Genomic DNA, 21939 nt, shown 5'->3' with positions numbered 1-21939 from the left:
GTGGCGCCAGCCCTGGGACGGCGCCAGGGAGGGCTGGAGAGGCTGCTTGGTACTCGGTTACGATCGTGCTAGAAAGGTGCTCGTGAGCGGGCAGCAGCTGGGAACCGGCGGACCAGTCACCACCTGCTCCCCCTGCTCCGTCTCACTTGGTACAGCCCCATGATAGCAAATGGGACTGTGGCAAGGAGGAAAAAGACAGAGGAGGCAGCCTTCGTCCCTTGAGGTGCTCTGGGAAGCAGGGTTTTAAAGGTTCGAGAGAAGATGACTTTTTCTGGGAGAGGCTGCCCGGAGAAGCATTGGCCTTTACCCGCCCAGCAGCTCTCCCTCCCACTTGCCCTCACTCCCACACCGCTAGCTTATTCCCACTGTGACGGTGCGCGGCCCCGCCTCTTGAGGTCGCCCAGCCAATCGGATCTGCTCCCTGGGGTGAGGCAGTGCAAGAATGAAGGGCGTGGCTGAGGCGAGGAGGCGTGGTTTCGCTGCCTACCACACCTCTGCCTGGTTTTTATGGCTGGGAGGCGGGCCCTCCTTTTTGTTCTGAGCTCCTTTCATTATAGGCCAAATATCCTGCAAGGTGATTGGTCAAAAGAACGTTCAATCAACTTCTGTCCCGCCTTTAACCCGCCCTCCATCCTTTCTCAGCAAGGCCCACGGGGTGGAACCTAGGCTAAGAAAGGCGTACCTTTAAAGGGGCGAGTACATTACTGCGCATACTTGCGACTTAGGGGTAAAATCGGGGTTTCTCTTCCGCTTCAAGAGAACTTTTATGTTTGCTCCCAGAATTGGTGTTTTCTGCCACCTCTTAACTTATCTTTTTTTGCCCGCCAGAGCCCTGCCCTTGACTCTCCTGCCTCGGGTTTTTTTACTTACTGGGTGCCTGTTGTGTCAAAGCATTGCCAGACAGACCTAATCCCTCACCCCTCTGCCTGTAAGATTCCCCACCAAGCCCAACTCACAGGACAGCAACCTTCAGCAGGCCTTCCGGGACAACTCTACACTGCACCTCAGTCCAAAGCCAGCTTCACCGCCTTTCCTGGGCTGCCCTTTATGACAGCCTTGCTCACACCAGTTAGTTCTTCAGTAAGGTTTATCCTAGTGGCGATATACCAGACCATGATGGGAGAAGAAACACCGTATTTGACAAGTCTACTGTGGGCTAGTCAGGTCCATGACTTATCTGACCTCATCTCCTACCCTTCTTTCTCTCACTCCACTCCAGCCATACTAGTCCCCTAGCTGGTCCTGAATAAAGCCGGCACAATCCAGCCTCTGGGACTTTGCCCTTGCTGTTGTTCCCTTTGTTTGGAATGCTCCTCCCTCAGATAGTCACGGCCTCATCCCCTCACCTTTTCCAAGTCCTTGCTACAATGTCACCTTCATGAAGCCTGCCCTGGCTACCCTCTTTAAAAATGTCTACCTGAAGCCCCATCATTCCAGGTTGTGCTACTCCCAATATCCAGACCTGAGTGAAGGGATGAGGAGTCTGTTTCCAAGTGGCTGGGTGAGGGACAGAGGTATGAGTGGCACCTTAGGCACAAAGAGGCCACATTGGTGCTTTCAACTGTCTGGAGTGTTCAGCCAAGATCAAGGGCAGACAGAGTATGCAGTCCTGTTGGGGGCCTGAGGTGAGCCTCCTATTGCCTACTCTAACCAATCAGCCACCCACAACTGACTCTTCTTAAACTTAAGAGGCCTCAGGTCAGATAGACCAGGTGGGGGGCAGGGGAAAGAGACAGGAAGGACGGGGCAGGAAAGGGCCCTTTCCTCTACAGGTGTCCTCAGCTGAACACTTTCATAAGCCCTGCTGACCTAACAATATAGCATGGCAGGGTGTTAGGAGATGGAGAAGGTAGAATTGGAACCCAGCTCAAGTAAATTGGACCCCGGTACCTGTTCTCTATGGCCTCACCGGTGCCTCCACTTCTTCCTAAGCAGGGAGGGAAGGAGGAAGAAGGTGGCAATTCCCACATGTTCTCTGCCCAGAAAACAGGCAGCTGGGGGTGGGGTGGTGGTGGTGCTGGGGTTAGCTTTTTGGGTTACCATCTGAACCAGACAGCTCCAGGAAGGCCTTTCCTTCCCTGGAACCAGCAGGACATGCCATGTCCGAGTTAATAACTGTTTATTAGGATTCAAGGTTCTGAACAATGTAGGAAGCAGTGGCAAGAGGGATCAGGTAGGGATGAGGGGATACCAGGCTTGGCTAGCTGGGCCACTGCCACAAGTCAAATGGGAGCCCTGGCGGGAAGGGCTCTGGAGAAGGGGGCTTGGGGTCAGCGAATGGTATATCGGACGTAGGGGACCTCGACATCCTCGCCGCTCTCGTCGTTGCAGCACAGCTCAAGCACCAGTGCCCGCACATGGCGGCCCAGCTTTCGCTTCGACACACGGCTTACGATCTCTGTCATCCTGGGGGCAGGGGAGCAGAGTGTCAGGGAGGCAGAAGGGAGAGAGAGCGGAAGGGCAGGTGGGTGGGTGGGGGCCCACGAGCTGAAGGGTGGTGAACAGGAGTGGGATAGCTGCAAGCTGAGGCTCTGCTACCCAACTCACGGTTGATCCAACCGTTCCTTGAGCTTGGCAGCTGGCATGAAGAAGGAGTAGAGCATCGACACGCCCTGGGACAGCATGGTGATCTCCAATTTATGCTCTGTCTGGAGGAGGGAAGGGGGATGGGCGTGTCACAGGGGTAGACGTGTCACAGGGGTGGACGTGTCACAGGGGTGGACAGGTCAGTCACATGCACACTCCGCCTCTATGTGGGGTAAGAGTGAGGGAGGGGCCTCACCTTGAAGTAGTCAAGGAACTGTTTGAGGGTCATCTCCTCGCCATTAGGCTGCAGCCCCTGTACCTCAAAGCGATCCCACAACGTCCATTCTCGGGTATAGTACTGGGGGACAAGAAGCAGACCAGTGTTATAGGGGTCCAGCCCCATCACTCTCCCCCTCCACTTATGCAGACATGCTAAGCAAGATCACTCTTTTGTCCAAAGCTCTCTTGTGGCTTCCGCCTCACCCTAAGCACTGAAACCTTATGATGACCATGACCAACAAGGCCCTACATCATTGCAGTCCTCCTCTCTGTTCCTCCCCTCACTCACTCACTGTGCTCTAGCTACTTCTTTTCTCAAACATGCCAGACAGGAAGGCACACTGCTACCCTTACAGAGACTGGTCCCTCTGTCTGAAATGCCCTCCTCCCAGAAGCCTGCATGGTCTGTCTCTCCACGTCCTTCAAGTTTGGACTCAAACTTTGTCTTTTCAGCAAGGTCTTTTGTGGCCATCTCACATTTAAAATCCCAAACCCAACCCCTTACCACTCGGTACTCTCAAGTCTTCCTTAGCCTGCTCTATTTTGGGGTTGCTCAAGAAATACTTAAGTGAATTAATAAATGAAGCAAGTAAAAGAACTTAGTAGAGTAAGCACCTAATAAATGCTGGTTGCTATTACTGTACAGTTATTAACAATCTCCTATTAAATGTCCCATCTTTTCTGAGGGCTTCCACAGGTAGAATAAGACCAGTGCTTAGCACACAGAAGCTACTCAAAAAAACAAGGGGCACACAAAAGGAGCAGCTACACACTGACAGAAACCTCACCTGGCAAAAGCCTGTGAAGCAAACTAGAGCCAGCTCTAGAGAGAAACACCCCAACCAGAAGCCCACCTCCCCTGATGCAGACCCTCACCTGGTGACGGGGTGCAGGTAGGGGTTCAGAGAAGGTGAAGAAAGGCAGGGCCAAGTTGAGGAAACCATTCTTGTAGGAGTCAAGCTTTCGGTGCCCCTGAACCACCTTGTATAGCTCCAGGCACACAAGGCCAACCACAGCTGCTGTGGTTGTGGCGATGGCTGGGATGATTTTCCCTGCAATCAGCTTGCTCTGTGAGGCAGGAGAAATCAAGGAAGGTTGTAGTTGAGGAGGAGGAGGATGCGCCCAGTCTACAGACGGGATGGAAGGCAGGGAACTCAAGCCTGGGAGGGGGTGACACATCAGGTCTAGATTCCCTCACCTTGTGCCGGTCTGCAGCGGGAATGTCATAGTTCTCTGCCCGGAGGTTGGATGCAGCCACAATGAAGTCGATATGGAAGTTGGTGTCGTCATCCTTTTATGGGCAGGGGGAGTATAGGAAGATAATGAAGATGAGAGGAGGAAGAGGACTCCTGGCCTTTGGGGACACTGCAATTACCTGCTGGGCTCTCTCAGATCACAAAGGCATGGCTGGGAACAGCTATTTGTTCAGGGCCGCATGGAAAGCCTGTGATCCAAGCCCTACAAAGGCCTGGGGCCGCCTCCAGATCCCCAGAGATCTGTCCTGCCCAGCCCATGTGTGCTTAGCCCACCCCTTGCCTGCCCAGGGTCCCCACCCAGCACCTTCTCAAAGTCGATGGGGTACATCTTGAACCCAGGGAGCTTTTCTGGACTAGGCAGTGTCGCCTTGAGCTCCTCTAGACGGCTGTCATCTGCAGGAAGAGAGAAGACACAACAGCTCCTTAGATCCCAAGCCAGGGTCCGAGATGAAAACAGAAGCCCAGGTTGGGGCAAAAGGTGTTCAAATAGAAAAAGGATTTGAAAAGGAAAGCCATCCTGGAGGAGGGGGTAGGGGGAGAGTAAAGCAAGGCAACAGAGCACAAACCTGAAAACAGGAAGGGGGAGGCGGGATAGCAAGATCTCTAGAGATACTGTGGAACTTAAATGATGACATGAGGAGAAAGTGGAGATCCAGGTGGGAGAGCTGGAGATCTCGGGGAGAATGTACAGAGAGGTGGGGAGACATGGAGGAAGAGATGGGGAAGGGGGGATGTAGAAGAAACATGAAAGGGAAGTTGGGGGGAAATATGCAGACATGGATGTAGAGGAATGATATGGAGGGGGAGAAAGAAGACATGAAAGGGGAGAATAGAGGCATGTAAGAGGTTGAGACAGGCGGGAGATTTTACATACATTTTACAAATACCCCATATACATACAAGAAGAGGGAGTATATGGGTAAAAGTAAATGAAAGAAGTAAAGAGAAGATAAGAAAAAACATACAGAGAGGAACATGTAGGGATATACATTTGGAAAGGAAGATGGGAGATGATGAGACACAGAAGACATACGGAGAGTAAGGGGGGAGATAGAAGGAAAATGCAGGGGCAATAACATAGCTACAGACACATTACCTCTGCAGGGAGACAGATGGAAGGGAAGGGTACCTGGATAAATACATAGACCAAGGGTCAGCAAACTAAAGCCAAGGGACAAAGGTCATTGGTGGATATGTATCTCCCCCCCTCTATGAAAAGATCAAGAGGAAACACTTTTTCTTTCAAGGTGGATATGCGTGGAACAAGAAAAATAAACAGCTAGCTCTCCTGAGGGCTAGCGAGTGGTAAGGGAGAGGGAGTAAAGGAGAATTTGCCCTAACCAACCCTCTTCGTTTCAGAAAGGGAGGCTCAAAGGCAGGTGTGGGGGAAGCCTCAGGCTTGGAGTCGCAGAGCAGAGCCAGGGGCTAAGGACCGGTGGGGAGGCTGAGCTGGGCAGGGGACAAGTAGGATGGTGACTCCTAGCCAAAAACTCTCACCAACAGAGGCACTGGCGCTCTGCAGCTCCTGGTCAGAGACGTGGATCTTGACACCAGACTTGGGGGTGAACTCGGGGACCTGAACAGACTGTAAGAGGGTGGCCACAGCAGCTCGGTCCTGAGAGCCTCCCAGTCCATAGGTCTGGGCAAAGAGGTTAGCGGCAGCCATCACGTAGTCCAGATGCAGGGGCTAGGAGAAGGCAGGGCGCAGAAGGGAGAGCACATCAGCCCTCATCTGGGGAGTCTCTGCCTCCTTCTCACCCACCCACCCACTGACGCTAGGAGACCCCAGGGAGGAGACTTACATTGTTGACATCAAAAGTCAGTGGGTGTGGACATCGTTTGGGTCCAGACCAGAAGGGAGCTCCTGAGCTTGTGAGCTAAGGGAGTAGAGGTTTTTGAGGAGCAGGACTGAGAGTGGAGGCCTCTTTAAAATCCTAACTCCTCACCGTGGCCCTGGATGGGCCCTGACCCACTACAGCTTGGCACGCACAGGGTCCTGTAGATGGAAGTTCCAATGCCAGGCTGAAGCAGGGACCTCGTTGAAAAAATTACCACCAATTCCTGGGCATTTGCTTTGTGCAAGACACACAGGCATTCAATTAACTTTCATGGATTGCCAAACACTGTACAAACTTAGTATCAGTAAATACCAATAAGTCCTCACAAAAATCCCCACCAAGTAGGTACTATTATCTCTACTTCACTGAGGAGGAAACCGAGGTGCAGAGAGGTTATGTGACTTGCCCAAGTGCAAATGGAGCTGGGGTTTGAATCCAGATTCCTGCGCTCTCAACTCCAAAACTTCTCCCCCATAATCCCTATAGCCCTGGAAGTCGGTATGACTCAGCCCACAGCACAAGTAAGGGAAACAAAGTCTCCTGCTCAAAGGAAAGGGAATGGAAAAAACAAGCTCCCCATGCCTTGGGGCACCTGCCACAGTTGGACTAATGACCGGGAGGAGCCACTTGTTTGGGGTGGGGAAGCCCACAGCAGGTTCTTATTTCAGATTTTGCCAAACAGACCTGGCAAGTGGGCATTACCTGGTCAGGAGGGAAGTTGTGCAGCAGCTGCCGGATGTTGTTAGAGTACTGGGTGTGCCAGTGGTGGCAGGCCCAGGTCACACAGTCGGCCCAGGTCTGTGGCCGCTGCAGCAACAGGCTGCGCTGCAAGGCCTCCAGCACCTCCAAGGGTTGGGTGCCCGCCAGCCGCAGAGTCCGCTCCACAAACTTGGGGTCTCTATCAGGAATTGGAGTGGTCAAAGGGGCAGGATTACATAGCAGCCCTAGAGTGGGCTCCAGGGCAACCCCACTTTTTCCTCAGAAAGCTAGTCCTGACCCGCAGTGGTATGAAGCCCAAGCATTCACTAGTTCACGTGAAGTTTCCCTGGTGCTGGCTGTTACTGAGGAAAGCAGACAGGATGCCTTGGCTGGTAGGCAGGGGAAGGAGCAAGGGGGCATTTGGTACATACGTGAGGTACTGGTTGACGTTTTCTGCTGGCTGCTTGAAGAGGCCTTCAAACTCATCCCGAGCCCACTGCAGGCAGAGCAAACGAATTACTTGGGGGCAATGGCTGATAAAGTGGGTTTCCAGAGACATTATAGAAAGACCATCAGTGAATAAATCAAATACGAAGAACACTGCTCTGGGAGAAGGAAAGCCCCTCAAACACTGCTCCTAAACTTCCCCACTCTCCCACCCCTAGTACCTCAACTTAGAAACCAATGGTTACAATAGTGAATGTAACCACTTAAAAATGAAAAAAAAAAAAGTATTCCTAAGCTTCCTGTACCTTACTTGATGTTAATCCTCAATAAAAAAAAAAGTCAAGGTTGAGACTTTGTATGTGGAAACACATCCTCCCTTTGCAGAAGCATACTGAAGTATCAGGGAGTGCAGTGTTGTGATGTCCATGACTTATGTCAGCACAAAGAAAAAAACACATAAATCTAAGCAGAAAATGTGACAAAACAGGAACAACTATCAGATCTAGGTGACGAGTGGTATTTGAGTTCACCATACTACTCTTTATACTTGTTTACATGCTGAAAAAAATTCTAAGATAAAAGCTAAAAAAAAAAAAAAGAACAAACCATGCTAAAAATCTAGGCTGCTGGATAAGAAGTGAGGGACGAAGGTTTGGAGAAAAAGCACATCTTGTACTTAGACTTGCGACACCTCAAGGCCAGGGCCCTGGATGCCGAGAGGCAGGGTGCTGACTCCCTTCCCTCACCCCACAGCTGATCACCTGCAGGGTGTGCTCGATGGCGTTGGGGAAGTTCTTCAGCGTGCAGATGGGGATGGACTTCTCAGGCGGGTCCTGGCTAGAGCTGTACGACTCTGTCAGGAAGGGGATCACCACCTGCACGTTGCCCTTGGTGCCCAATGTGCCCGACTCCAGCAGTGGCTTCCGGTAGTACACACAGCGGCGGTCCATGTACATGCCTGGGGGCGGGAGGGAGGGACATTAGGAGAGGACAGAAAGGCACCCCTGACACACACACACACACACACCACCATCTGCCCTTGACCTCCTCACCCGCCTCTAAACTTACGGGCATCCACGTTGTCCAGGGCATTGGCCACCCCATCCAGGTTTTGAAAGAAATCGTCGTCATAGATGCGCTCCGTGTCAGGACCCACACGGTTCTGGTGGCTTATCACCCGGATATGCGGATTCATCTGGCGCACAGCCGCAGCAGCGGTATCAGACTTTAACTTCTGGCAAGGGTGAGGGTGGGAATGGGGAAACAGAACTCAGTTATTCGTGCATTCACCAAACCAACCTCAGGAGGCTCCCTGGTTTAGCAGGAAACAGTCTATGACATTGCCACATGGCTGGGGCTGTGATGAATGTGGCAGGGACTCAGTGGAAAGGGAAGCAGTGACCAGACACCGACTGGAGACAACAGGTGACCCATCTGGTCTTTTGCCTACCCAACATCTATTATTCTTTCAGGTAACAGCACCCAGGGTTGGGGTACACCCCCCCCCAAATAAAACAGGATGTAAGCACACAGATAAGCAGGATGCTCTCAAAGCCCCTCCTCTGCTCATAACTATACCCCAGAACCCACCTCCACTGAGGGTCAAAGGAGCTGACCCACTTCCTCTATTTCATCTCCTACTACCCTCCCACTCTGGATCATGGCCTGGGCACTACACTACTCCCTAATACCCTTCGAGTCTGCAGACCCTTCTTCAACCACAGTGATCAAAACTGCAAACCCATGTTTTGCTATTTCCTTTGCACTGCATTTGTCGTGAACTATAAACGACCTTGTCCCCCACAGAAGGCTTCCCAGCTAGATCCCTGTATAACCCAGCTCCCATGTGCGTAGAGAAGAGTGAACCTAGCAGGCGTAAAGCACTCCCCGAGGAAAGGCCTGCTTGGAAGGCTGGCCCTTGGCTGGCATCTGGGAACTTGGATTTGGGGGGAGTTCTCACCATTCCTGATAAGGAGGCTCTGTGCGCCTAGACTACCTATGCAAACAACGTGGTTTGTGCCCAACACCTGCTTTCCTTCTGGAAGTCTGCAACTTGGGTATGTGCCCAGCAGAGGGTGCCTACGTGACCAGCCCACAGTAAAAACCCGGGGTGCTGAGTCTCTAAAAAGCTCCTCTGGTTGACAACATTTCACATGTTGCAACTGGCTACTGGGGGGGAATTAAGCGTGTTCTGTGCGACTCCACTGGAAAAGGAGACTTCACCCCAGTGCCCTTTCCCTTTGCTGATGTTACTCTGCATTCTTTGGTGGAAGAATTCACAGCTGTGAATATGACTGACTATATGCTGAGTCCTGTGAGTTCTCTCAGTGAGTCACTGAACTTGGGGGTAGTTTGGAAGACTCCCAACACACTGTCCCAACAGCACTGATAAGAGGTCAAGGGGAAAAAAACAGATGAAAAATTATAGATTCAATGAAGGTTACTCAAATAAATGTTTGTTGAATGAGTGACAGAGAGAAGAAACTGAAGGAAAGAAAAAGGCAGAAAGGCCTCCTTTCCAGAATGGGAACAAAGAACAGGAGGAACGTTGAGATGAAAAAGCACCCCCCCTCCTCAACTTACCGTAACATCCCAGGGCCGGAACAGAAACTGTCTGTTCAGATTTGACTTCTCAATGGTGTCCATGTCTGTGACTACAATTTCTCCACCATCCCCACAGCCCAACCCAATCATGGTGAAGTTCTTAAGCAGCTCACAGCCAATGGCTCCAGCACCCACCTAGGAAGCAGCCAAGAGACAGAGCCTGGTTAATGCAGACTAGCTTAGAGTCACCCATCATTCCTCACTCCCTCCAAAGACAGCAGGAGCCTGGATGAAGGTCTAGTGCCACATACTTAAGTCCCAGGGCTGTACGAAATAACCAACCAGTCATGTGAGGGAGGCAGCACCAGAGGGGGGTTAATAGAAGGCTGCACTAGGCTTTCCCTCAAGATAGATAACAGCAAAAGGCATGTGATAGAGGTATAAGAACCAAAAGACCCTCCCTCAGGAGACAGGAGACCCCTGAAGAGATGGCCACAGGCCAGGAGAGGTGAAGGGACAAGGTGTCCAGGGGGGGTCACTCACCAGGAAGTACTTCTGTTTGCCCAGTTTCTCTTGCATGTCTGAGCCAAATACGGCCACCTGCCCATCATAACGGTTCTGGCGCTGGGGAATGAGAAGGGAAGAGGGTCAAAGGGGGGCCTTACCAGAAATGATCCCCCCAGTGGTGCCTTCCCCATGGGCCACACTCACATACCGGGAGGCACTTGTCCTCTGTGAGGGCCTCTTTGTCCTCAGGGAGACACTCCAGGGCATCAAAGTACAGCCATTGCATGATGGGCATAAACTTCCCAGAGCAGGCCTGGAAATAGGGGAAGAGAGGGAAAGTGGTCAGTGGTTAATGCGGGCAAAACATAGAATAGCAAGTGATGGAGTCAGGGAGGTGCCTGGCCCATCCCCAACCCTGCCATTCTCCACCCATGCTGACCTTCATGACCTCTTGGGCAGCCAGGCCCCCAATGAAGGCATTGATGGGTGCCAGGTCCCCAGCAGCCACATATGCCAGCTTCCGGATGAGGTCCTCATCCAGACTCTCCTGCTGCACTCCTGGCAGGGCTCGAGCATTCACAGCCTGGGCTAAGGCCACCAGCTCATTGGCATCCTCCTGGTGGGGCAGAATGAACCAAGAATGCACCTATCAGACCACTGTGAGTAAGCGTGGAGAGGCAGAGAGGCATGGTGGGCCTTCAGTGCCAAGGTCACCTGCCCTGGCTCATCCACCCACCTTATTGTGGGGCCGAGGGGGCTGGCCGTGCTGAGCACAGAACTGGTGAAGGGCCTGGAAGCCAATATGCAGCTGAGCAGGGCGGGAAAACTTGGCGAAGTCCGTCATCACAAAGTCAGGCTCTACCAGAGAGGCCAGCAAAGATTTCTGTGGGAGGCAGGACATCAGAACCAGAAGAGAGGAATTGAGAACCTGGTAATGCCCAGAACCACCCCTACAGCCCCTGACCCTCCACACTCACAAAGCTGATCTTCTTAGGTACTTTGACCTGACTGACGATACCGCCACGGATATAGTCAGAGAAGTTGGAGGTGTCACAGATACTAAAGGTGTAAGGACCTATGGGAGATGGGGAGGCTGTCAGGCTGCCTACCCTCCCGAAAAGCCACAACACCCACAAGCTAAGGAAAAATCCACTCGTGACCTAGCTCAGACATCAGGAACCATCTCTCCTCCACCCCAGGTCCCACTTGGACATCAGAAACCATCTCCCTTCTGCCCTAGATCCAGCTCTGAGCCCACGAGACCCCGTGTCCCTGACCCCAAGTCTACACTGGAAGACATTCCCTTCTCCCTGTCCAAATCAGCTCAGACACGAGGGGATCCTTTGATCTGCTCTGTTCAAGTACCAGAGACCTTTCCCCCTCGGCATAAATACCAGGGACCTATTCTCCCGGGATCAGCTCCGACACAAGATAGCACCTCTCCCCCATGCCCACCAGCTGTGACTGGACCCCTAGGGTCTGTTTCTGGTTCAACTCAGCCACTCAGACTGTTTCTGGTTCAACTCCTCTTGCTCAGAGCCCAGGGACACACCTCCTATCTTCCAATTCCCCAACGGCCCTAGCTTACCCAGGACTTTGATCTCCATGGGCTGACTTCCGTTGAGTTCAACCATGCCCTGTACTTCTGAAAAGGAGACAAAGTCGCCACTCTCAAACCCGTGCCGGGCCTCGTCCAGGCAGGTAACCACACCAGGGTTGTCCTGGTTAAAAGAAGAATGAGTCTTCAGAGGCACGCTTAGGGTAACAGGGGCAAACAAGAAGGCCCGCTACTGCCCAACTGCCTGCCAGGACCCCTGAGGCTGGTCTCCTCACCTTGGTAATCATAGAAACCATAGCACTGAGTGGCTGTTCCCCATTGGAATCAGTGAGGATCATTTCCTCTCCAAAGTCACAGAAGAGTTGCCTGTAGAGGGGACAACAGGGCTGATGCCTGAGTTCCATGCAGAGGGGGACCCCATATGTCCCTCAAAATGCTGCAAATACTTGCTGAGCAAACTCAGCCCATCCCTGCTGGGAATTGGACGGCGTTCTTGCCACATGGGGAGGTGAACACACAGAATCTAAAACCCAGGTAGCTGCCCTGGCCAGTTTGGCTCAGTGGACAGAGCATCAGCATGTGGACCGAAGGGATGCAGATTCAATTCCGGTCAAGGGCAGGTACCTCGGGTTGCAGGTTCCTCCCCGGCCCAGGCCCTTAGTCAGGGCACATGCAGGAGGCAACCAATCGATGTGTTTCTCTCTGTCTTTTCCTCTCTCTAAAAATCAATGGGAAAATATCCTCGGGTGAGGAAATAAATATGTAGATAAAACCTGGGTAGCTGAGGGCAGTGAGAGCTTGGGGGTCTTGACCTGGGCCTGGTAGGGGTTGGGGGAAAAGGGTAGGGACACTCACCCAAACAGGCCTCGTGTGTCTGCCACCACCAGCTTAATGCCACGACTGTGACAGAACTCACCCACCAAGAGCTGGTCTTCCAGGGGGGTGTTGGTGAGGACCACCACCTGTGGACAGGCAGAGAGGCAGAGGCTCAAAGGTGGGAGTAATGGAGGAAGGTTGGTGGGAGGGTCAGGGAGGGCTTTGAAGGCTTTGCTGGTTCAGCTCTTTCAGACAGAGTATCTATCTACTATGTATCAGACTTAGAGCAGGCGAAAAGGTGAAACTCAAGAGAAATCGAATCCCTAGAACACACCAGGCAAGGTAAGGAGGCAGCTGGGAAGACAGTCTGGAGAACATCTGACTCATTCATTTGCCAACACCCACTGCTGCCTGCCTACAACCCTGCCATGCCCTGTGAGATGCAGAAGAGGTAAAACTGTCCCAGCCAAAGTCTGAGCTCACTCCTACCACACCCACTCGCTCCCAATTCGCAAGACAATGCCTACTCAGCCAGGATCCTTGGGATTTTGCTCTCTGCCTGAATGAGCACTCTTCCCCACCAGGGTGAACTCCTACCCCTACACCTCAGGGTTCCATGGCGGTGTGTCCTGGCTGCCGGGACACCCCGGGGCAGAGTCTCAGCTCCCAAGGTTCCTCTTTCTGGCCTGAGTTTTTATTTAACAAACAACCAGATGGCCCTTATCATGTGCCAGCTGCTATTCTAAGTGTTTAGCCCTCACAAAAACTCTATGAGGTTGGTTTTACTACCACTCCTGAGTCTACAAACAGGAAAAAGTAAGGCACAGATTAAGTGACCTGCCTGAGGTCATACTAATAGAAGTAGAGATTCACACCAAGGCAGTCTGGCTCCTGTATGCGCTCTGTCCACATGCCCGCCCCAAGGCAGGTCTAGGATCTAAAATCCTGCCTGCATCCCCTAGATGCACCACCAGCATGAAACCCGGCACATGGCCAGTCCATTAAAAACACTGGACAAATGAACACCCCAGAGATGGGCTCTGAGAGAATTGGGCAGGAGGCTGGGCTGTGCCTGAGGTACCTGAAAGCCACTAAGGAAGTCCTCAACGAGGGGGCCAGTGTAGGCACTGACAGGCACGTAGCTGTTGAGCTCAGCGAGGCGGGGCTGGGAGACCTCAGCCCGGTTTTTACCAATGTCCTCCTCCCGCAGGTAGAACTGCAAAGTAGAGGGGGGGGGGGGATGAAGTGAAGTGGCTGTGGAGCCTGGGACCTTGGCAGGGAGGAAAGGGATCAGGAAGAGGTACCTGGGAGGAGAGGTCAGACCACTGGGCAGTGCCTTGGTCATGGAGGGTGACGGCCTTGACCCCACCAAGGATGATGTTTTTGGCAATCTCCACACCCAGACCCCGAAGGCCTGATACCAGTACACTGGATGTCTGCAGCCGTTTCATTGCCTCATGGCCCAACACGTATCTGCCAGGTGAGGGGGGCAAGCAGGGTCAGGGCCTGGCCCTCCTGACCACATCCTCTCAGAGCCCCACCCCCACCTCTCCGTCCAACCTAGGCCCCACTTACAGTTGCCGGGAGTAAAGACCCTCATCTATGTCTGCTTCATTGCCGTTCTTTGCCATTCCCTAGGGATAGAGGGCAAGAACAGGGTCAAGGAAACACGACGAAGGTGTAGGGTACGGACAGTGATACAAAATATATTCCCACCACCACCACCCCACCTGCCAGTTCCAGGAAGAAGACACTCACGTTGGTTGGCACTGCGGACACTTCAGACAACACAGAGTGGGCAGGGGAACAGTTAGAACCCGGCTTTGGATCAGGCCCGGACACGCGACGTTTCTTGGACAGCGGCGAGCTGGACATCTGGATGGAAAAACGAGGGTCAGGTGGGCCTGATGAACATGTATGTGTCTGTTGATTAGTGGCGACTATAGGGGAAGGGAAGACTTAAGGGCTAGTATCTCCAGTTTACAGGAGGAGACAGGTACAGAGAGGTGAGGCGACTTGTCCAGGGTCACACAGCTATCAGAGCTAAGATCTGAACCCAGGTGGTCTGGCTTGCAATCCATGCTGCTGACCACCAGGCCACTGGCCTTTCTCTCCAGTCTAGTATAGTGAGGGAGACACCACTCCTAAGTTGAAAGGAATAACAAGAATGTGCTTGTGGGGAAGTCAGAGGAGGGATGGAGATTAAGATCAGTCTGCCACTCCTTATCAGATCACATTTAACCTCTATGACAGTGGTTCTCAACCTTCCTCATGCCGCGGCCCTTTAATACAGTTCCTCATGTTGTGGTGACCCCCAATTTCATTGTTACACATTGAACATAATTAAAGCATAGTAATTAATCACAAAAACAATATCTAATTATATATGTGTTTTTTGATGGTCTTAGGCGACCCACAGGTTGAGAACCGCTGCTCTATGAGCTCAGTTCCCTCACCTGTAAAATGGGGTTGATAATACCACTTACCTACCCCCATGGAGTTGTTGAGAAAGAACACAGACCAGAGAGCCTGGCCCAGAGCAGGTGGGCAAGAACGAGCAGCCATTCTCCTCTCCCTTAACCCTGGCGACAGGGGTGTGGGAGGCAAACACGGCTTGGACATCCATCAGGGTGGCATGATGGCACAGAACCCAGTTCCCAGAGGGGCTAAGGGAGGAGTTTTACAAAGTCCACCCCCTCCCCTTCCTCCCCGCACAGCTCTGGGAGACACCCAGGCCAGTAAGTTGGCAGGGAGAGAAGACAACCCCCCACCCCAGCCTTGTCTTCACAGAGTCCCTTAAGCAGGTTAACAACGGTAAGTGCTTATTAGAGCCCTCCCCGGGCTAAGCATCATACTAAGCACTTTATTCTCAGGGCACCCTCATGCGGGTGGGACTACTATCAGGAACATTCCTAACTCCCACTGAAGGGGGGAAAAACCACACAGGGATGTGTGGTGACTTGACTGAGGTTCCCACAGAGAATGACCAAGCTGGACCCAGACCAAGATCTGCTATGCCTGAGCCCAGGCTGCCTCCCAGTGTGATCAGGTTGAGCATCTTTGCCAGACAAATGGGAAAACCTGAGGTTATAGGGCAAGTTAACTTGCCAAGTGTCACACACTAGGTGCCAGAGACAGAACAATACAGACAGCTGTGGAAATGAAACCTGGGGGCGGGGCCGGTGACTGGACGCAGATGCGGGAGAATCATTTCCCCTGCCCTCTAAGGCTCCCGAGAGGGAGAGGCCAGGCCGTTCTAACACACAATCACTACCCCTGCTGCACGTAAAATTCCATCTTAACACCTGTCACACTCTAGCGCTAAGCAAGATGACAGGAGCTCCCTCCTCCTATCTACCCAGGACTTACTGCCTCTTAGTCGGAGAGTAAAGGGCTTTGTCTAATCCTAACAATACCCTAGGACCCAATAACCTTATGCCCACATCACAAAGAAAACAAAGGCCAATCACCTGCCCAGAGCTTTGTGGGACTGTTTGCCAAATGCTTCCTGGGGGAATATAACCAGGACCCAGCTCAGGGCCGAGGGCTCAGTGCTGAGGGATGAGGGGTGAGGGAGAAGCCAGAAGGCGGGAGACAGGCAGCTATGTTACTAGGAATGCTACCAACCAACCGAGGTAGGAAGAGATGTGGTGAATTAGGAAGAAAAGGCAAGTCATATTTTTCCATTTACTGACTCTCTGACCTGGGGATCTTATTTCCTCTGAGCCCCATTTTCTCCAAAAGTGGGGACAAATGGAAATATCCTCAAGGGGCTGCTGGGAAGGTTAAGAAAAATCAAGTTCTGTGGGCAGAACTCAGTGATCTGAGCACATAAGCAAGCTCCTCCCTTGGCACATGCAGTGGCCTGCATTACTTAACTCCTTGCCTTGTCACTGGTTTGCTAGTTTGGGACACACCATCGCCCAGCTCACTAAATCAGAGATGATCGAGGGTCTGAGAGATCTTTAGTTTCTTCAGCTTCTACCTCTGGACCCCTCATGCTAGCAGCAAGGGCCTGAGCAGGTTTTGGTTCATTGTTCGAGAGTGAATGTCAATTGCAGAGGTTTGAAACAGGCCAGTCTCAAGGCAAGCAGAAGGGATCTGGGCAGAAACCCCAGGGAGGAGCTAAAGATCCCCCACCCCCAACACAAAATTGATATCCTTTCTCCCTCAACATATGCTCAGACTGCAAACACTATCAACTGTGCAGCAAAGCTGAACTGGGGACTCAAGAGTTTCAGAACTTGCCTGAGGTCTCCACACTGGTGATTTTGAAGCCTGCACATTCTCTACCACTCAAACCAGAGAAGGTCTGAGGTAGGAGTTCTGGAGCAGGTTTGAGAGAGGGCAGGCACAGGGTGAGGTTATTAGGATGAACCTAGGGCACAGGATGCTGGGGCCTGTTAAGCCTCCTAGGAGGGATTAACTGACAAGTCCCTAGGGCATAAAAGAGAGGAGTCAGGAGGCAATTGTCTGAGTCCAGGGAGGTTCAGAGGGAGGGGATGTTAGAAGCCCTGGGGCCAGGTGGGATGGGGCAGGCCAGGTTGGTAAGACTTAGATTTTTGAAAAGGGAGCTTTTGGGAAGGGCCAAGAAATTACACTGGAGGTCCCCAGAGGCTACAAGAAGCTGCTCGGGTAATCAATGGGGGATTCTGGGGCCACAAGAGGCTGCAGGAAAATGCTGGGGTCTGGGGGGAGGGGTATTTTCCATCAGGAGGACGCTGGGGTCCTGAGGTTCTTTTGGGGGGCAGATGGCAGAGAGAAATCTTTGATAAAAAATAAGGACTTGCAAAGAAAAAAGATAGCTTGCAAAGAAAAAAGATAGGGGCTTTCAGGGGGAAAGGTGTCTTTGACATCTATGCCAGAGTCCCAGGAGGGTAAGAGGGTGGATGCTGAGGCCCAGGGTGGGGCTGGGAAGGGATTTCTGCTGGAGCACAAAAGCCTTGTTTAGATCTCTTCGATAGAGGCTAGGCTAGGCTAGGGATCGAAACTTCTCTGAGGGGGTAGAAAGGAGAGGCTAAGCCCAGATAGTTCTGGGCCTAAAAAGTTCAGTCAGCAGATATTGGCTATGTCACCAAGTGGGGTTGGGTTTCTTTGACTGATTATGTGGGATCCTATGGAGGCTTGGAGAGTAGAGGCTGAGAAGGGAGCTTTCTACTCTCCTGGAGAACAACTGGGACTGCTGAGGGAAGGGACATCTGACCATGATGTGGGGCCCTATGAAACTGAAAATGAAAGCTGAGGGCCTCTGACTGAAGATGGTGTAGACCTCGAAAGGTTCTAAGGGGGAGATTCTGAAGCCTGGTGGGAAGTTAAGGGATCTGTAAGAGAAGCTGGAATGCTGGTCTGCTTCTGAAGGCAGAGGTTGAGTGAAAAAGGGTGGGGTTTGAGAGACAAGTCTCTGGTGGAGGGGGCTAGGAGCCAACAGGGTCTCTGCAAGGACAGATGCTGGCATGGGGATCTCTGATGGAGGATTATGTGTCTAAGCAGATCCTCTCGGGTGCCTGGTCCCCTGGGAGGCTCTGAGGGAAGATACTGGGGGTTAGGTGTATCTGATGGGGGAGATGCTGAGGCCTGCAAGGGGTTGTCTCTGAAGAGAACACTGGGATCATGAAAAAGGAGGCATTCCTTTATAGTAGAGATGGTTTCTAGGAGCAGGTTCTAGAAATTGAAAGGAATCTCTAAAGACAAATGCTGAAGGGACCCTCTGAATAGAAAGAAGTGCTGGGTTCGGGCCAGGGTTGGGTTGGAAGACCTGAGATGTGGAAGAGGGGTCTCAGACATGAAGGCCAGGTCCAAATGGCCTTTCATAGGGTCGAGTCCCCTTGGAAGCTCCGAGGGTAGACTGTCTACGTGTGTGTGGCGGGGTGTCTGACGGAAGATGCCGGAGAAGGAGCTCAGAAATGAAAGCCTTTGAACCCTTCCCTCCCCAGGGTCTGACCCCTCTTGGAAGCTTGCGAGGGCAAATAATGACGGTCTACGGGTGTATGAAGGGAGATTCTAGAGAAGGTCTTTTAATCCTTGGCTGGTCCCTTATGGGAAATGTCAGCCCCGCCCCAAGATCTGCCCCCCTCCACGGATCCCCAGCATCCCAGTCAGCACAGTCCGCCCCAACGTCGGCCGGGCCCAGCGCTGGCCCGCTCCCCTCCCATGCATCCCGAAACCCCTGACAAGGCGCTGAGCGCAGTCATTCGTTACCAATGCCGGTTCCCCGGGTCGCGCCGCCGCCAACTCCTCTAGGAGCCGAAACCGAGCTCGGCCGCCACCCTGCTTCTCCTCCTCCCCGCTGTCTGGGCCGCTAAGAGTCGCCGCCGCCTGCGCCGCCTTCTCCTCCCCCGGCTGGAGTGGCTGTGCTCGTCCCTGCCACCTCCCTTAACTCAGCAGCCGACACAAGATGGCGGCCGTTGAGCGCGAGGCCGGAACAAAACCTTCGGCCCCACCCCCAGGGACCCGGATGCAAGTAGACCGCGCCCATTTTGGTCCCTGCCGGTCTGTGACTCATTCAAAGAGGACTAGCTCCACCTGGTGGCCACTATGGCACTAACTCGGAAAACAGGTAGGAAAACAGGTAAAACAGACCACGCCCCATTAAACCTGAATAATGAATATATTGCCGTTGCCATGGAAACCAAGAAAGGGCATCAAACACACACTTCCGGATCATGAATTATGCATGAGGCCGGGTGGTTGGTTGACTAACACCCGGCAACCAGAAAGTCAATGTTAAAACATGAGGCCACGCCTCGCTGCTCATGAATAATGAATGAACTTGCAGCAGCCCGGAAGCCAAGGAGACCGAGGCCACATCTTTCATGAATAATGCACTAATCCCGGTGGGCTGGAACAAAAGGGGCAGGTCCGCCCTATTGCTTCATTTAACACCCCGCAAGCAGGGAAATAGGGCTACTACAGGGAAAACACCACACACACACACACACACACACACACACACACACACACACCTCCGCCCCGCCCCCGCCACCCCGCCCTCGCTCATGAATAATGAATAACGATGCTGCCGCAGCTTAACCTGGAAACTCAGGGAGGTCAAGAAAGGTCACACACACTTATCATGAATTATGCATGAGGCTGGATGGACAGCCCTGCCCAGCAAGTAGAGATTAGGATACTCCAGCATGGCAATAAGACCACCCCTTCTTGTTCATGAATAATTAAAGACCAAGGATAGGAGCCACAGGGGAAACCCAGGGGAAATGTATTTGACTCCTCCTCAGCCCTGATTAACTGCACATGAACCAGGGCTGCCTTGCTCCAACCAAATCCAGGCTCATAATGCTTTTGACAGGTGCCTCAGTTTCCACAGCTGTAAAATGGGGATAGTACTCACCTCATAAAGGCAATGTGCGTTATCAAAATCAGAGAATATGAATTATGGAATGAGTTCAGGGCAGTGCTGGCACAGGATGCTTAAATTACTATATAATATATTAAAATGTAAATATTATATATTAATGCAAAGGTAATGTCCCTCCCAGAAGGACACTGGAATGCTAAGGCCATCAATGTCCATTAAATAGGTAGGGCAGACTACCAAATCACCGGAGATAAACCCTGGGCACACAATAAGCGCCCAACACTGTCGAATAACAACAGATCCCATTCGTAGATACGGTGGCTCCTGCGGTGTTTCCTTTCCATGCATTGTACCACTGATCAGGAAATTGGTTCCTTCTTGTCTTCAGGTCTCAGCTCATAGGTAACCTCCTTAAGAGTTCTTAAACCCTTACAAAAATCATCCCTACCCACTAATGACTAGCTGTGTGACCTGGGGCCAGACAGTTCACTGATCTGGGCCACTGTTTCCCCACCCATAGAATGAGAACAGTGACTTACCTTGTCACGGAGATTCAAAGAGTAAACATGTAGAAAAGGCTTGGAACGGTGCCTGGCACAGAGTGCTAAATGACTGACATTAGTAGTAGTACCATTAAATTGGGGAGGGGGGTCGATTATAGCATTTGATTAAAATTACAGACTGGAACTAGACTGGTTAGGTTTGAATGCTGGCTCAGCCACTCACTGACTGTAACTGTAGGCAAATTACTTACCCTTCTGGTGTCCCAGTTTCTTCATCTATTAAATAGGATAATAATAAGCTACCTCCTAGGACTGTTGTGGGGATTAATAGGCTAATAAAGTGCTAAATGCATGTAAACTAATCTGATCATCATGTTGCCTATACCTACTTTTCAGGCTCACAGAAAGATTTGCCAAAGATCACACAGCTGGCAAGGATCAATGGGATTGGAGTCGAGAGCCTTTGTTGATAATCTGGGATCAGTGGGTTTATAAAGACATGAACCATGTATGAGGGAGGCCTCGTCCGTTCCCTAGAGGAAAGGTTTAAATCCTGGAGACTCTAAGGGAAAGCTAACAGTGGATCATGTAGATGAAGCCTTGTAAGCCACGCCCCTCATGAATTATGCACAACGCCCCTGGAAAAGCTACAGAAAACTAGGGGAGCTACTCACCTTTACGATTTATCAATGAGTTCTAGTTTGCCAGAAAAACTGAAGAACGCCCCTTCAGCATGCTCATCCAACCCTCTTGAATAATTCACAAGTCATACTTCCAGCGCACTAGGTGCAAAAGAGGCAAAAATGGACTTCCTAACAGCCCCACCTCCTCATGAATAATGAATAAAGCCGGGCTAATGAAGGCTCGCTGGAGCCCTGTCCCCTCGGGAAGCGTTTAGGGCTTCAGTGCCCCTTCCACAGTCCGGGTTAGGGGGCCCCTCTCCCTACCAGCCTGTGGGCCCCGACGTCTCCAGTCTGCCCCGAGTGCCCAAGCACGGGGGGGTACCGCACCATAGAACCAGAGGTCACAAAGGCCACGGACACCCTTACAATGCCACGTTGGTCCTGAACGTTCCCACAGTCACCAGGACCTCTCCTGAAACAAGCCGTCCCCCAATACAGCCTTGACTTCAGGAACCTCAAATTTCACCTACCCCCTTAGGGAGCGCCCCAAATTCTGCCCCGTTAACAGAGTATTCAGAATACTCATACATAGACCCTAAAGGTCTCCTCCAACATCCTCTTACACCCTGTCTCTGACAGATAGATACATCCTGCCTCCGAGGGATACTCCCTAAAACAGATCCCACATCCCACCTCGAGTCCCCGAAGACCACTTGCTTAGGATCCCTCTCCAAACAGCCGCCCCTAATAGCCACTCGGGGCCCGGAACCTCCAAACATGCCCATTGGGGGTTCCCCGAAACTGAGACCTCCTCCCTCAGATGCTGTCCACGGGCTGGGGGGGACCCACCGTGCTCTAACTCACCCCCTGCGTCGAGCGGAAGCCTCGCCTTCCTGCTGGAGATGAGCCGACGCCACGGGGCAACGGAAGAGCAAGGCAGCTTCTCCGTCGCCCAAGAGAAGCCAGAGTTTGCGCGGAGCTCGAAAGCGCGGGGCCTCGGGTGCCTCGGTTGGAACGTACCACGGACG

At 52.2% G+C, this 21939-nt stretch overlaps 1 protein-coding gene across 4 annotated transcripts; it reads right to left on the bottom strand.

Moving 5' to 3' along the window:
• Positions 1-2102: 2102 nt before the first annotated feature.
• On the bottom strand, positions 2103-21795 carry UBA1 (ubiquitin-like modifier activating enzyme 1). 4 transcript variants are annotated; one of them, XM_014543501.1, is made up of 27 exons: positions 20963-21058; positions 14229-14345; positions 14046-14104; positions 13775-13943; positions 13552-13686; positions 12510-12616; positions 11930-12020; positions 11685-11817; positions 11074-11171; positions 10833-10979; positions 10536-10712; positions 10305-10409; positions 10133-10213; positions 9629-9784; positions 8114-8279; positions 7807-8003; positions 7030-7094; positions 6602-6797; positions 5864-5938; positions 5559-5748; positions 5158-5190; positions 4366-4454; positions 4004-4096; positions 3682-3873; positions 2783-2884; positions 2548-2648; positions 2103-2406 (listed from the first exon to the last, which is right to left on the bottom strand). In XM_014543501.1, the coding sequence occupies exons 2-27, from the start codon at positions 14343-14345 to the stop codon at positions 2271-2273; spliced, it is 3210 nt and encodes a 1069-aa protein (XP_014398987.1). In that variant the 5' UTR covers positions 20963-21058; the 3' UTR covers positions 2103-2270. The 4 variants fall into 4 exon arrangements, with proteins under 4 accessions (XP_014398987.1, XP_014398986.1, XP_014398988.1 ...); XM_014543500.1 differs by lacking the exon at positions 20963-21058 and adding an exon at positions 18669-18895; XM_014543502.1 differs by lacking the exons at positions 5158-5190; positions 20963-21058 and adding an exon at positions 21776-21795.
• Positions 21796-21939: the final 144 nt, after the last annotated feature.

This window comes from Myotis brandtii, unplaced genomic scaffold (genome assembly GCF_000412655.1).
Source record: "Myotis brandtii unplaced genomic scaffold, ASM41265v1 scaffold327, whole genome shotgun sequence".
NCBI classification, from domain to species: Eukaryota; Metazoa; Chordata; class Mammalia; order Chiroptera; family Vespertilionidae; genus Myotis; species Myotis brandtii.
Note: the sequence above shows the minus strand (reverse complement) of the source record. Positions and strands in the feature narration are given on the sequence as shown.